At 45.1% G+C, this 15,645-nt stretch overlaps 1 protein-coding gene across 7 annotated transcripts; it reads left to right on the top strand.

Moving 5' to 3' along the window:
• Nucleotides 1–3,528: 3,528 nt before the first annotated feature.
• Nucleotides 3,529–14,738, top strand: RNF168 (ring finger protein 168). Of its 7 annotated transcripts, none has more exons than XM_055817296.1 (8): nucleotides 3,529–3,685; nucleotides 4,375–4,497; nucleotides 4,866–5,209; nucleotides 6,122–6,198; nucleotides 10,158–10,334; nucleotides 11,014–11,138; nucleotides 11,434–11,521; nucleotides 12,163–14,738. In XM_055817296.1, exons 3-8 carry the CDS (start codon nucleotides 4,909–4,911, stop codon nucleotides 13,243–13,245), a joined length of 1,851 nt encoding a protein of 616 aa, XP_055673271.1. In that variant the 5' UTR covers nucleotides 3,529–3,685; nucleotides 4,375–4,497; nucleotides 4,866–4,908; the 3' UTR covers nucleotides 13,246–14,738. The 7 variants fall into 7 exon arrangements, with proteins under 7 accessions (XP_055673271.1, XP_055673269.1, XP_055673270.1 ...); XM_055817294.1 differs by lacking the exon at nucleotides 4,375–4,497 and adding an exon at nucleotides 4,217–4,329; XM_055817295.1 differs by lacking the exon at nucleotides 4,375–4,497 and adding an exon at nucleotides 3,996–4,329 and having other exon boundaries at nucleotides 3,536–3,685.
• Nucleotides 14,739–15,645: the final 907 nt, after the last annotated feature.

Here is a 15,645-nt window from a genome sequence, read left to right as displayed (position 1 = left end):
TAAGCCTGTGGGAAACTGGCTGAAGAAGTGTGTGTCTAACTGGCTCTGTGAACGGAGGGTACAGGAGCAGCTGTGGAGTGTGGGGCTCTGCGTTGCCCTGGAAAATAAAACTGATGTGACAGCTCTAAAGTAATGAAAAATGTCATCTTCTGGAAATGCCTGAGCAGTGAAAATAAGGTTACGCGTACAACCACACTTTCAGAAAAATGGGAGTGCTAGAGCTTTTACTGCGAATCTTCCAAGTACGTTCTGTGTGCTAACAAGAAGAGAACTTCAAAAGCTTCCTGGTCAAGATTGGAGGTGTTTGCACATACGCTAGACAGATATTAGAGGCCACCGACTCAATGGTAACTTCGCTTATATTAAAGGAAAAAGTGTCTAGAGGTTACGATTGAAACAAAAGCAGGAGGTTTAATCCTTCTTCCTGGTTTCATTCAGAGCTTGGATCAAGAGACAGAAGCACTCATTCTACCAGAACTTACAAGAAGCTGTAGGTTATTATGGAGATTGGTCCTACCATGATGTAACCGAACAGACATTTTTAGAATGAAAATTAGCAAATATTGAAATGTTTGCGACAGATGCTTAAAAATATACAAGAGTAATTTACAGGCAGACAATATACACCATACCAAAAAAGTGCTGGAAAGGCAAAACTGGTCAAATAATTTTGTCAGAATCCAGCACACAGTAAGAACTGTGCCCAGTTTCAAAACCTCTGCTGTGAGCCAGCAGGAAACTCTGAGAGGCTCTGAGAAATAAAAATCTTGCTGCAGCAATAGAAGTCCTACCAAGGTAAAAGCAGGATGTAAGCAGCTTTCAGGAGATTGTGAAGGAAGTCTCCCAGCCGCGGGAAACTATAGAAAGTCATTAGACAAGAGTCTGCACAAGCTGCCAGAAAATGAATTAAGGTCAGGGAGACTCGGAAAAATATGCACTGTTGATGCTCTTTTATTTTCTCCTCCTTCAGGTCGACTGCAGGCAGAGCCCAAAGCAGGAGGAGAGGGAGGCAGGTAGAGGGGGGAGCTACTGTTAGGAAGCAATGGTGTTCTTGGTCCTTCTCTTCAAATGACAGGCTTTGAAATGGGCAGTATGCGTGAAAGAAGGGGAAACCACTGGTAAATTACCGAGTCTGCTGTTTATACCATCTAAAGTTAACCTCTCTTTGTTGGGGGGGTTGGTTTTTTTTTTTAATGTCATCGCCTGAAAGCTACTGCTTATTTTGTTCTTACAAAAAAGTTCAGTGAAAGATAAACGAAACAGGGCCACAACAAACAAGGTGAAAACCTTAATACAGTGTTTAACACAGGCAGATCACAACTCGGAATCCAGTTCCTTTAGCATTAGATCAATACAATAATAGTAACAACACTGCTTAGTGGAGCAGTGCGGATGAAGACAGGGAAGCTACAAAAAAAATATGTAGGGTCTTGCATCTTGCCTGTAATAAAATTTAGCAGTGGCATAGTTTTGGTTTTGTTGATACAGCCTGAAGTTCTGCCAGTAAAATGGAAAGAAAAATCACAAAAGTCTGTGAGGAGCAGCTGATGTTTTGCTAGTAAGTCGCTTGCAGAGCACACAGTACTGGGATATTTGTTCAGTATTTAGGAAGGAACTTTGAATGATTCATATTTTGATGGCTTTGAGATCCTCAAGATTCTCAAGAACCCACCTTGGCGTAAATCAGCTACCTGAGGCAAACTTAAAGAAAACAGCCTTTGTAACAAGCACCCCGGGAAGGACAGGAGTCCAACGTACCCTGCTGCTGGGGCGAGGAGCATCCGGCAGGTGCAAAGCACACGTACTGCCGTTCCCTCATACTTCATCCCCAAACACAGCAAGTTCTTTTAGAGTGGCCAGTTCTCTTAACCAGAAGTGGCGTAGCTCAAACTCAAAAGCCTGTCTTTAGGGTTGTAATTTAAAGAGAGTACAAGGATGCACCTTTTGGGTTTTGGGTTTTTTTTCCTTTTGCTTTGTGGTTTTGTGTTGGTTTTTTGTTTGGTTTTGTGTTTGTTTTTTTTTTAATAAGGAAAAATGCAATGGATAGTAATGAAAAGGCAGCTAATAAATACCAGCTAGGAAGCAGTTTTCTTATTGCTGCTTTACTAAGGTCTTCTTACGGCACAGTTCTGTGGAAGAACAGTCTTATAAAAGGGAAAACCAGAGCGGGATGAGCTGACAGGAGAAGAGAAACACTGCAGGTGGCTTGGTTATTACTTCTGCTGTTAATCTGGGGAGGAATGAGAAGTTCTGCCCAATGGCAAATGAGAATTGTTCAAAAGATATGACACTACAAATAAAAGCATAGATCACCTCAACATGTATTAGAGGAAAAACCCTGCACCCCTCATGTTAACGCAAACAGTCGAGACTTGCAGACATAGCTAAATTCAAACCTTGCATTGCATTTACAAGTTACAAGACCTCTGCACGAGGAAGGGCCGAAAAGACCTGGGCTGTGTCAAAACACCTGAATTTCTCGTGGCATGTGCACTCACAGTGCTGTCAGGAGCCTCCGCAGGGGTCGGGGGCCGCTCAGCGCAGCGTGTCACCTGCTGCCAGGGCCAAGCCCTCACCCAGCGCCCTCGCTTTCCATCCTCCAGAGTAGAGGCCCAGCTGCAGAGCCTGGAGGCTCGGTTCACCCGCCTGGACACCAGCCTGCAGGGGCTGGCGCAGAGGTTCGAGCTGCAGGAAGAGGCGACGGAGGAGCTGAGCCGGGACGTGCTGTGGGCCTTGGTGCCGGAGGAGAGGTGAGCAGGGGTACGGCCTGTGGGGCTGGGTGTGAGGAGAGGTGAGCAGGGGTACAAGGAGAGGTGAAGCAGGGGTACGGCTCGTGGGGCTGGTGCTGGAGGAGGGTGAGCAGGGGTACGGCTCGGCCCTTGCCCGGTGCCAGGGACGCTGGGGTGGCTGCGGGCTCTGGCACATGCGCCAGTCCCCAGGGACTGCAGGGCGGGCGATGGCTCTGCCCTCACACCCAGCTGCATGAATGGGCAACGGCTGCTATGTTTTATATATATATATATATATATATATAAAACTACACAAATGGGCAATGGTTGCTGTGTTTTATACGTATCTGTAACACTGCAGAAATGGGCAAGATTGCTATGTCATATATATAAATAAAAACCTGCAGAAATGGGCAATGACTGCCATGTTATAAATAGAGATGCATATATAAAGCTGCAGAAATGGGCAATGATTGCAGTGTTATACATACATATTTGCAGGCATGGGCAACGATTGCTCTGTTGTGTATGTGCAGCAACGGGCGCCGATTGCCGTTTTAGCGGGACCGCTCGATGGGTGGATCGCTCTCCCTCGCAGCCCTCAGGGGCGGGCGGGGCGGCCGGGGCCCGTTCGCCTCAGGGCCCGGCAGCGTGAGGGGCACCGGCCCCCCAGGAACGCGGGGGCTCCTTCCCCGCCGGATCGGGCCGTTCCCGGCGGGGGGCCGTCCCCGTCACCGGCGGGCCGTCCCCGTCACCGGCGGGCCGCTGTGTCTCCCGGCAGGCGCGGCGGGGAGGAGCGAGCGGCCGGGAGGCGGGAGCGGCGCCTCAGCGACGGACGGGGCGGGGTGGCGCGCGCGGGCAGCGCCACGGCGGCGGCCATTGCGGGCGGCCGCGGCCTCGCCTGCCGCCGGGCCGGAGGGGCAGCCGCAGCCGTCCCGCCGCGGAGACGCAGCTCGGTGGGTGCCGACTCGTCGCTTTGAGCGCTCGGGGAGCGGGGGGGAAAGGGGGGGAGCCGGGGAGGGTGGGGGGCAGCCTCCTCCCGCTCCGCGCTCCTGGCTGTGGCGCGGCGGCCCTGCGCGGCCTAGGGGCCCCCGCCGCCCCCCGCGCCTGACCCCTGGTATTTGTTAATACCTACAAATTGAAATAGGCCCAGAACGGGCGTACGTGGACTCGGAGGTTTCTCTAACTAACCGCCTGTAAAACTAGGTGTCTCCGTGTCACCAGGCATCCTTTTTAAAAAAATTAAAGGATTTGTTCAACCAACAGAGAGCAGAAACAATAAAACCCAACTTAAAAGTACCTTTGCCTCCATGTCGAGTTTCTGTGTGGCTGAAGCTGCAGTGTTTTCTCTCAGGACCTCTCCTCTCTCTGAAGTTGGCTGTTTTGAAGAAGCTTGTAAGAACTTTCTTAAGCTCCTGTGCCTTAAACCCCAGTATTTTTATCCTTTTTGCTGTATGTGCCTGTTGTTTTTGTTTTCTGTTCCACAGTGGTTTTGTGGGCCAAGTGGAAAAACCCTCTGAGGAACGTTGGTGATAGAAAGGCTGGATGATCTCCACCAGCTTAAGTCCTGCGAGAAGATGCTGAAGTGTGGAATACTTTGGTTAGTTCTTTGCTTATATTAATGAAAAGTATTTTGACTTTTTAGTCTCAGCTTAAGCAAATGAAGGAACAAGGAAGAACCTCCTCTCATCTGAGGTGTAGGGGTGTTGTATTTCACCTACAGAATGTGGTGGAACCAAGTACGAAACTGACAGAATGGAAGGTTAAGGTAACTGTGATAACATATCCACCAAATGTGAGCATAGCTGCTTGATTGTAAGGACTAAATGCTGGAAGAGCTCTCATCTTTCCCCCCACCTCCTTACCACCTCCTTGCTATCCTGAAAGCACCTGTTAAAACTTGCAGGAAACTGCAGTAGGAAAGAAATCCTGCTACCCTTTCTTCATGACTTCTGGAAAGAGCAGAGTCATCTTCTGGCAGCTGAGAATCTCTCCGATTGTAAACAAAAGTAACCACTTCAGCAGACTTCTTAAATCCACGAACATTTTCATAAAGTAGCCGTAAACCTGAGCATTATGTATTTTCTTTTATATCCATTACGGGAAGTAAAATCAATGTTTCTTTTTTGCTTTCAGGTACTGATGTTGTACTAGACTTGTTCCTCTACTTTGTGTCAGTATGTCGAAGAAATTGGAGGCTCCGCTTTCCTTGTCTGACTGCCTCTGCCAAATTTGCATGGAAATCTTTGTGGAGCCTGTGACACTGCCATGCAACCATACCCTCTGTAATTCTTGTTTCCAGCTGACAGTTGAAAAGGCCAGTCTTTGTTGCCCTTTTTGTCGGCGTCGAGTCTCTTCTTGGGCACGATACAATGCCCGCAGAAATACACTTATCAACTGGGAACTCTGGGAAAAAATTCAGAAGAATTACCCGGAGGAGTGTGAACGCAGGATTAACGGACAGGATTTGGAAGAGGAAAGTAAGTAAAATGTCACTTGTTCTGGGATGTCTCTGTTTTACCAAGGTAATTACTGTTGGTGGACTGTGGATGCTGTGAAATAAGAAACTGCTCATAGACAGGTGTGTTACTGCTAGAAAATGCAGTGTCAGAGCTCTGCTGTGAAAGGGGCTTGTGAGGCAGAGAAATGGCCATCCGTGCCTCTTTCGTTTGTAGCACAGAGGGTAAGTCACGTTGCGTGATCACTGAAGTGGATGTTTGTTCATGCGTTTTGCACAAACTGTCCATGTATGGCTGCCTAGCCTTGCTATTCCTTACTGATACAGCTTCAGCTGTAAAGTCTGTAAGTGGAATGTTTGCGTGTGTGTATTTATTACTGTCAAGTTTTAAGTGAAGTGTTTAGAAAATTTTCAAGTTTTAGACACTGTTAATTAGTTTGGTTAGAAATTCCAGGGCTTCAGTCTGTGCGAGAGTCTCTGAGCCTAAAATTGTGGTGTCAGAGAAAAGGAAGTGAAATCTGATTAACTCTTTGAAGAAGGATTTTGGGGTTTATTATGTTGTAAGTTCCCTTGGGGGAGGCTAATTGGGAGGTTGGCTTTGTGACACGTCATTCCACTTGCAGTATTATGAAGTCTTTTTCATCACAAAAAGCAAGGGATGTAAGTTATCAGCAGCATATGTATTTGCTTTATATACGATGCTTGGAAAACACTGACTGTTCTTGCTGCTCACTAACACAGTGCTTTTTTATTTTGTTCCTTTTTTAGTGCAAAGTGCTGTGGGTTTTTTTCACAGCGCTTGATTTAACTCAAAACATTCCTGTGATAGGGTGTGGAAGTAATCTTAAAATCTTTCATCATCCACTGTTGTGATCATGCTTTGTTCCTCACTCCTCTTTTTTTTCCCCCTGCCCCTCTTCTTCCTCTCAATTAGTCTGTGTCCCCCATCCACAACACCAGCTGAGCAAGCCTGGGGAACTGAGGCAGGAATATGAAGCAGAGATTAGCAAGGTAAGTCTAAAAATATGTTAAAAAGCATAAATGTTTAGTGTCTAGTTATTTTAATTGTTCACACAAACAGCTGTAATGTTATTTGATGAAAAAGAAAGGAACTTAAAAGGGCATTGCTGTTAAAGGAAAAATTCACACAGACATGGGTACTGCTAGGCTTTCTTTAATCACAACTCAGAGTTAGGCCACCACCTCAGTGAGTGGCAGAGAACAAAGGGAGGCAGCACAGCTTATAGACACTTACCAAATCATTATTCAATGTCCAAAGTTTTTCAAAGTTTCCTTTGGTCTTGTCAGTTCTGTGAATCCATCACCTGACTCTGTCCCAGTTGATTCATCTATTCGGTTCCGGTCTCTGCCTTGGTTCCAAGGTCCTCCTTGGATCATAATCTTCTTTTGGCCTGCTTTAACTCACACGATCCTTCAAGTACACTTAGTCTTTGAACAAGCAATTCCTATTCATACACCATTTTTTTCTAAAAACACCTGTGTTTCTGAGGGCACCTGTGTATACAAATTGATCATCTATTGCTTTTCTATTCTCCTACTGATTAACTTGACCAAGTTTTAAACCAGCCTTGGATTTGACACGAGGCAACACACATTTTCTTGTGCTAGTTGATCTACACCTCCTACCTTACCCTCTCAGTTGTGCCAGTAGCGTATGCTGTCTTGTTGTCCTTGGCAAGTAGGTGTGCTTCACAGGCTGCGAAAGATGTAGTGGTACCCACACAGCAGAATGCCCAGGCAGGTCTGTTAGTCACCGAGTGGTTGGGGTTGGGAGGGACCTCTGGAGATCAGCTAGTCCCGCCCTCTGCTAAAGCAGGTTCCTCTAGAGCAGGTTGCACAGGGTCGTGTCCAGGCAGGTGTTGAGTGTCTCCAGAGGAGACCCCACAGCCTCTCTGGGCAGCCCGTGCCCTTGCTCTGTCACCCTCACAGTAAAGAAGTTCTTCCTCGTATTCAGATGGCAGTTCCTGTGTTGCAGTTTGTGCCCGTTGCGTCTTGTCCTGTCCCTGGGCACCACTGAACAGAGCCTGGCCCCATCCTCCTGACGCTCGCCCTTAAGGTACTTGTAGTCATTGATAAGATCCCCTCTTGGTGTTCTCTTCTCCAGGCTAGAGGCCCAGCTCTCTCAGCCTTTCCTCATCAGGGAGATGCTCCAGTCCCCTGGTCATCTTCATAGCCCTCCGCTGGCCCCTCTCCTGTAGCTCCCTGTCCCTCTTGAGTTGGGGAGCCCAGAACTGGACACAGCGCTCCAGATGCGGCCTCACCAGGGCAGAGCAGAGCGGCAGGTTCACCTCTCTCGACCTGCTGGCATTGTCCCTCCTAGAACACCCCAGGATCCCACTGGCCTTAAGGGCGCACTGCTGGCTCATGGTTAACTTGCTGTGCACTAGGACTCCCAGACCCTTCTCCACAGAGCTGCTTTCCAGCAGGTCAGCCCCTGCCTGTGCTGGTGCATGGGGTTATTCCTTCCTAGGTGAGGGACCTTACTCTTGCCTTTGTTGAGCTAGGTTCCTCTCCACCCAACTCTCCAACCTGTCCAGGTCTCACTGAATGGCAGTGCAGCCTTCTGGGGTGTCAGCCACTCCTCCCAGTTTTGCATAATCAAGCAACCTTGGCTGTCCCTTCATCCAGGTTGCTGATGAATATGTTGAACAGGACTGGACCCAGGACTGACCCCTACAACCACTAGACTCTGTGCCACTGGTCACAACCCTCTGAGCTCTGCTGTTCAGCCGGTTCTCAGTTCACTCCCTGTCCACCCCTCTTACCCACACTCCCTGAGCCTACCTATGAGGATTTTATGGGAGAGTGTCAAAAGCCTTGCTAAAGTCAGGGTAGACAACATCCACCGCTCTCCCCTCGTCTACCCAGCCAGCCATTCCATCATAGAAGGCTATTAGGTTGGTCAGGCATGATTTCCCTTTGGTGAATCCATGTTGACTGCTTCTGGTAACGTTTTCCTCCACATGCTTAAGATGAACTCCAGGATGAGCTGTTCCATCTCCTTTCCAGGGTTGGAGGTGAGGTTGACTGGCCTCTAGTTTCCTGGGCCCTCCTTCTTACTTTTTTGGAAGACTGGAGTGACAAGGGCTTTCCTCCAGCCCTCAAGCACCTCTCCTGTTCTCTGCGACCTTGCAAAGTCTTGCCCCTGGCAATAACATCTGCCACCTCCCTCAGCACTCAGGGGTGCATCCCATCAGGACCCATGGATTTGTGGGTGTCATGTTTATCTAAATGATCTGTAACCCCATCCTCCTCAACCAAGGGAAAGTCTTCCTTTCTCTGGAATTCCTCTCTTGAGCCTCTGGGGTCTGGGATACCTGAGGGCCAGGCTTGGCAGTAATGACTGAAACAAGAAGGCATTTGGTAACGGCCTTTTCTGTGTCCTTCGTTGCCAGGGCACATGCCTCGTGTGGCAGCGGGCCTACACTTTCCCTGTTTTTCCTTTTGCTGCTGATGTACTTGAAGCCCTTCATATTGTCCTTGACCTCCCTCACCAGATTTTAATATCTAGTAGACCTCTTCACATCCCTGCATGCTCTGACGTTCCTATATTCCTCCCACGTGGCCTGTCCCTTTTTTCACATTCATAAATTTCCTTCTGTTTGAGTTTTGCCAGAAACTCCTTACTCATCCTTGCAGGTCTCCTGCCCCCTTTGCTTGATTTCTTATTTGTAGGGATGCGCTGATCTTGAGCTTCAATACCTCGTGTTTCCAGAAGAGTTCTTTTGGGGTTAGCGTGTCACCTCTCACTATTTGCATCCCTGCCCACACATACTGGAATGCATTTTATAGGTCCCCAAATGCACATTAAGTGTTTCAGACTAGCAAATGTGAAAATCTGGAACTGTTTGGGCTCTAGTCTTGTATGTGCCTTCTTGATTTCCCTCCTTAAGTAACAGACCACAATTAGATGAGCTTCAGTAATGAACACACAGCAGGTTCTTATTTGCTCTCTCCCTGTGTGATCTGTGTTCATTTGAAAATTGGAAAATATTTGAAAGAACTCTTAATGCTTGCCTGTTTAAGGATCTTGTTCCACTTCAGACATGGTAGTAGTAAGAATTACAATTGGCAATAGTGTCGGAATGCTCCTTTCCCTGACAGCCCCGTTGGTGGTTGTTACAAGAGCAGGGGTAATACACGAAGCAGAGGACTGTAGGGTTCTCTTTTATGGCAGTTAGGGGACAAGATTGCTCGGCAGCAATCGTGTTAATGGAGATAGCGCCCAAAAGCGGTGAAACAAGTATGTCTGGTGCCAATCATAAGGCATCAATACAGGATCTGAGACAAACTCGGCCATAACATAACTTGTGTAGTATTACAGCTTGGCACTCGTCTCTAAAGCAAGGTTCCAAATTTCGTTTCCCAGTTAAGAAAGCTTTATTGAAGTACTTTGCAGTCCTTGTGGAGTTACTGATTTATCAAGAGTGGGCATCTGCTATAAGGAAGGCGGATCTAAAATTCTTGTCTCACCCTTTGGGCTTTGAGTGTTTCAAGAGAGCAGGACTCTTCCAGAAGAGAGGTGTGCTGTCTTTTGGGCATCTTGCACCAATATTGGGATTACGGCTATGCAAGCAGGTTGAGCAAATGCTGTGGTCTAACTGGCAACCAGCCTTGTAAAGAATCTTGATCTGAGTTTCTCTGTAGATCCGCGTATTTGGAGATCTTAGTTCTTGTTACTAACATTTTGAAAAGGTAATGGAATTTAACCTTGCAGGAGAGCAAGGGTTAGTGGTATAGTCTTACCAAAAGGTAGGTCAGTGGTATCAAGCTGGAGACTCTCCATGCAGTATCGGTTTGATTCTTATTTCTTTGGAGGCTTGTGTAATTAAATACTGGGTTTGAAGTGTGCGGAGTCTCTGTGAATAGTGGATCATTCACATCTGAGAGGTTCTGGCGTAGTGTGGTCTGACAGTAGTCACCAGGTGTATTTTAAAAAAACTTCTTAGGTGGAGGCAGAAAGGCGAGCGCATGAACAAGAGGAGAACAAGGCAAGTGAGGAATACATTCAACGGCTTCTAGCAGAAGAGGAGGAGGAAAACAGATTGGCGGAAGAAAGACGGAGGGAGATGGAGAAGCAGCTTAAGCAAGATGAAGAGTTGGCCTGGCAGCTGAGTAACAGCCTGGTGAGTTAGGATCAAGGGGGACAGTAGAAAATGTTGATATAGTGCAAGCTACTTTTCAAAGCAAAAGTTAGAATTCTGAATAATATAAATTTTATTTTAAATGTAATTAGAAGCTGTTGTCAGCCCCCAGTACTTCAGATCTTTGATTGACTATTAATTTTTGAAGAGCCAGTGGGAGGGTAAAATACCCCAACCATTTCCACCTGTGTAATATGCACTTGAAACGTATGCTGGATGTTTGCATTGTGGAACAGTTTAAAACGTTGGTTTTCTTCCAAATACTTCCTTTTCTTAATGATTTTAAAAATACTTCTTTGGAAGAAATTGAGGTCTGTAACCTGAAAAAAGGAATGTACAATGAAAGTTTACCTTATGTTTTGGGGGTTTTTTGTTAATTTGCATTGGGGTTTTAGTTTGTTGGCTTTTGCTACCCAGTAATAGTCCTAACGGTGAAGCCTGTGTACTAACTAGAGCAAAACCTGTTGTCCCTTAATGCTAGGTACAGGCAAGTGTACAGAACATGTAACATTTCTGACTGTAACTATCCATTACTTAAAGTTCTCAAGTTCATTGGACAAAAGTAATTCATTCTGCAGCAGAAACAAAGTAATTCTCTGGGTTTTCTCCAGTTTGTATTGTGTTTTGTTTTACATAATGCTATTTTTACTTGTCATTGAAGAATGATCATTCTAAAGGACGTGTGCCTAGCAGTCCTTCACCAATAGGCAGTCTCTCACCTGAAACGTCCCCAGCTAATTTGTGCAGGATGAAGAACAAACCAAGCAACTCTGGAGACATTCAGAAGTAAGTAATTAAAGTTTTTCTTATTGGTCTGTTTCTTGGTATAGTGTCCCTCTGCTCCATTAGCTTCCCTGGAATCCTGTGGTCCAACTTCCCCAGGTAATCTGGGGCAAATATTAACTGTTGAATGTCAAAATGTCTCCTTATAGGATAATACGGAGGAGAAGGGAACACTTGCCCTTCTGTTATTGTTTTTGTTTGGCAGAAAGAACCTGAAGATCTCGATTAATGCAAAGGACTGACAGTTAAAGAAAAAGAGTTTAAAAAGGTTTTGTTTTGCTTTTTTTTCCCTTTTAAGGTATCTGTCTCCAAAACTTCATCATACATTGGGATCAGCATCGTTCTCTAGAGCAGCAGAAAGAGGCAGGAGTGACTCTGGCTCTGTGGTAACTAGAATAATTTTGTTATAAATCTCAGTGTTAGTAATTAGGGGTTCTTTTCCCCTTGCGTATAGGATTGCCAATCCTGTATACCCCTTGCACATCAGCGCTGGGCAGTTTATCTTGTCCTTTTTGAATTACCTTCAGTATTTGTGATTCCTCAAAGCGGAAAGGCAAGAAGCCACGCTTGGCAGTCCACAGAGGCACACCTGCAGCTTACTTCAAGAGTTCTTTTGTATAGCCTTACGTATGTCTTACCTGTCTTCAGCGAGCTCTGGTTTGCAACCAAGGGTGTATAAAACTAAAATGACGGTTCTGGAGCTCACTGGAGGAAGGTTGCACTCCAATTTTCATCATTCCATATGTCTGTCTTACCTTTCCTGTTGGGCTTCAAGAGAAGATGGGTAGGCTTGACCAATTGATTGAGTGGTTGATAAGAGCAGAATGCTGCAGTTGTGCAGTCCTTCAGCTAGGCTTGTGAGGTGGTTTTAAATATTTTCATTATTGTTGAGCAAGTATATATTTTTTTTAAAAGAGAACAGTCCAAGTTAATATCCCAGAGTTGCTATGATCAGTGCAGCTACAAGAAGAGAGATTGGAGTTTCATTTATACCTGTTGGCTTTTGGTAAGTTTACATTATTAGTAGTCTCTCCCTTTTCTTCAGGAGACCACTGTCAATGAAGGCAGTGGTTCTGCATGGCAGGATGAGCAAGAGGAAATGCCAACACTGTCTCCACAGCTGACCGGTGTGATTAAAGATTCCAGTCCTAAGGATTTGTTTTTGGAATCATGCATGAACTATTTTGGTGCCTCAGCTTCAGGGGAAACTGCTGCCATTAAGCAGGAAGAAACACCAGGACCAAATTGTCCAGGAGATGAAGTTCCACATGTGCTTCATAGAATCACAGAAAGGGAAGGGTCTAGAACAGTTCTTTGTAGATCCAAAAGAGAATATGGTAGAATTGAGACAGACAGTGGCAGTTTAACACAGGTAGAAAGCATAAACCTGGAAAACTCTGCTGAAACTTGCGCTGGTACTCAGTCAGCAACAGATTCTGTGATGTCTGACCACAAAAGCGAAGTATGTGATCTAATAAAAGTGACTGGACACTCAGATGAAGAGAAACCAGAGGGACTGCAGAACGCAAAGGAGACTCCAAAAAGAAAGTCACTGGAGGCCCCAGCTGAAGCAGTGGTTGACTTGTGCATGCCTGGTAAGAAGAGACGAACTATTCTGGAAAGTTTAGAGGACCAAGGGGAGCAGATAAATGATTTTAACTTGCAAAAGCAGAAAGCCTTTGAGCAGGAATTGCATGAAAGGCGTATGCAAGAGGAGCAGGACAGGCTTCTGGCTCTGCAACTACAGAAACGGATCAACAAGGAGGAAAGGACACTGAATCGACAGAAGGGCTCTCCAGATGAGTATCTTCTTCGCACCAAGCCGCCTCAGTTTGTGAAAGACTCTCCTTCTAGAAAGGGAAGTTCTAAGGTGGCAAAAGACTCAAAGGTACCAAAAAACCAGGCCGAAACAAATCACCGCAAGAGTCGGAGAGGTTCTTGCAATGAAAACTGGCAGTCCCCTACCAGAGTCCGAATGAAATCGCATAGCACTAAGGGAGGAAAAGTTTTGAATTGTGTCGTTAATACCAGTGATGCAAATGATATTTGTTCACTGCCTAGTAAGCAAAAGACCATCCTTCAGATGTTTAAAAGTTCTGTTGTGGAGTAGATCAGCAGAACCACAGATGCATGGTGGAATGAGAATGGAAACCATGGTTTAATGCCTTCTCTTGTGTATAGGCAGATCTTCCTGTAAGCAGTTTTAAAGTTACTGGTTTTGAGGGGCATCACTTTAGGTCACAGAGGTGTTGTATATTCTGAGATGTTTTAAAAATGTACACCCCTGGACTTAAAATTTAATTGGTCTTCTTCTGACTACAGCTTATTTCCTAGCACTTGCATTTACATAATTTTGAATGTGAGTATTGTTAAGTGTTTAGAAACAAAAATAACTGATGGTTGCCTTTTATGGAAAGGATGCATATTCCATGGAGGAAACAAGCAAAAAATTCTGCATTTCCAGAGGTCTGCCAGCTGCAACGCTGAAGCTTGGCTTGGTATAGCTGTGTTCTGTTAAATTGAAGCATGTTGCTGGAATTCAGGATATTTGTTGAATTGCGTTGTTTGTATGACAGCAAGAATATAACTGGACAGCCAGACACACTCTTTCCATCTCATATACTAACCCCTTTCTTAGACAAAGAGGGAAAAAACAGGTCGTTCTCCCGCTGCCAAAGCCAAGGATCTTTCATAGATACCAATAGATAAGTGGTTCTGGGCTTGTATTTACCTCTGTTCATAGAGGTGACTTCTGCAGATCTGACTGCCACTGTTGTTAAGAAAAAGATACTTTCCTTTATTGCTAGTGTTCTGTAACTTTATTCTTGTCTGATATTACCTATGTTTAGTGTTATTTAATTTTCATATGCAAACTGGTTTGAGTCTGATAAAACCACATAATAAAAAAATAGTTAGTCCAGGAAACCATTATGATGGAGAAAGTTAAAACAAAAGGGGGAAAAGCAACGGAAAACCAGAGTTGTCAGTAATGACATAAATATAATTCAAGATTCATGTCACTACCTTGCCTGGCTGTAACTGTTCCTCTCCATTTTTAGAGGGACTACCAAATGGTGTCTTCCAGTTGGGTTTAAAACTACCATCACTCAAAAGAATTGCAGTTCAGACATGGGGAAGCTGAGGCCTGTAGGAAGTTGAGGCTGGTGAACAGTTAACCAGCTGCTGCTCAGCAGAATTCTTCCATGGATCATTTTTTCTGTTGGTATTATAAACCCATCTTTGGTTTTGGCCTTTCTTTGCTTGTAATGAGGTATTTTTCCACTATACATGTTTGAAAGAGAGCAAAGCACCAATCTACATTGCTGAAGTGGGTGTACTGGTCATCCAAGTTAGCACGTGTTTTAAATGTGTGCTTCTTTTGAACCTCATCAGTGTTCTATAGGCTTTAACTGGCTTCTAGGAAATTTGTAACAAAATACTTGTCTTTTGGTGTATTAAAAAATGAAACAAAACCTGAAATTTTATTTGAAACATGAACAGCACACCGAGCCGAAAACATTCATTGTTTTGTTTTCTTTGCCTGCATGTCTCAGTAATGCTGGGTTTCTCAAAAATAAATGACACTTTTTGAGAAAGTTACAATAGGTGACCAGTTGCAAGTAATTCCCTCTTGCTGTCTCTAGCATCGTGCTGGAAACCTTCCTTCAATATAGATCTGTTTCTGTTTAATCCTTACCTTTGGGTTGCTTTCTGTCTTACCCATGCAGTCAAATATATCTTTCATGAATTAAGCTGTTAAGGCAGAGAGATTGACTCTTTTCATGCTAGTGACACATGGTAAGCACATAAAAAGGAAACTCTCCATTTGCAAAGCAGCTGAGGAGTAGTTTATTTTTTAAGTCTATTCACCCTCATGTTAAAATAAATCTCCAAAGCATGGTGTCTGCTTTTAACTTGCTCTGGCATGGAGCTCCTCCCTCCCAACCATGTCTCCTGATGACCCCTGCCTATTCTCAAGTGCTCCTCTGATTTATTGTCATTTTGGTGTCGTGTTGTTGAGGATTTCAGAGCAGGTTGGAAATGGTTTAGAGCAGTGCAGGGCAGTTCCTGGCCTTTTCCCACACGGGTCACTCCTGCACTCTCTTGCCAAAACCCTAGGTTTGTGCCTGATGCAGCTGTGTCTGCAGTGTTTTTTCTGTGGTCCTGACAGTCCTGCTGTACCCCTTGAAGGGTTTTGAATATCTGCCCTGTTCTTCTCAACCACTGCCTTTAATGCCTAGCACCAGTCTGAATCTCAAGTGTTTTCACCCATTAATATATAAGAAATAATCTTGGAAGTATTACAAATTCTGACTCTGGTTAATTGCTGTATATTTCATAGGTCATCACTATACTCCAGCACAGCAGTGCTGGCTTTGGAGATGCTTTTACAGCCAGGTCTGATGCTTGAGAGATACCTGGTGAAGGGGAAGCATGTGTGGTCACACAGATAAATATCCAGATAAACTCTTAAGAGCTGAACAGAATGAAGCTGGAAATGAAATACATA

This window comes from Falco peregrinus, chromosome 12 (genome assembly GCF_023634155.1).
Source record: "Falco peregrinus isolate bFalPer1 chromosome 12, bFalPer1.pri, whole genome shotgun sequence".
NCBI classification, from domain to species: Eukaryota; Metazoa; Chordata; class Aves; order Falconiformes; family Falconidae; genus Falco; species Falco peregrinus.
The sequence above is the reverse complement of the archived record's forward strand: the minus strand, read 5'-3'. Positions and strand labels throughout refer to the sequence as shown.

Bases quoted from the DNA above. Each gene is read 5' to 3' on its own strand.
- RNF168 (XM_055817296.1), top strand. From the start codon at position 4,909: ATGTCGAAGAAATTGGAGGCTCCGCTTTCCTTGTCTGACTGCCTCTGC. The intron at 10,335-11,013 runs GTGAGTTAGGAT...TTGTCATTGAAG, and splicing joins GGCAGCTGAGTAACAGCCTG to AATGATCATTCTAAAGGACG. The intron at 11,139-11,433 runs GTAAGTAATTAA...TTCCCTTTTAAG, and splicing joins AACTCTGGAGACATTCAGAA to GTATCTGTCTCCAAAACTTC.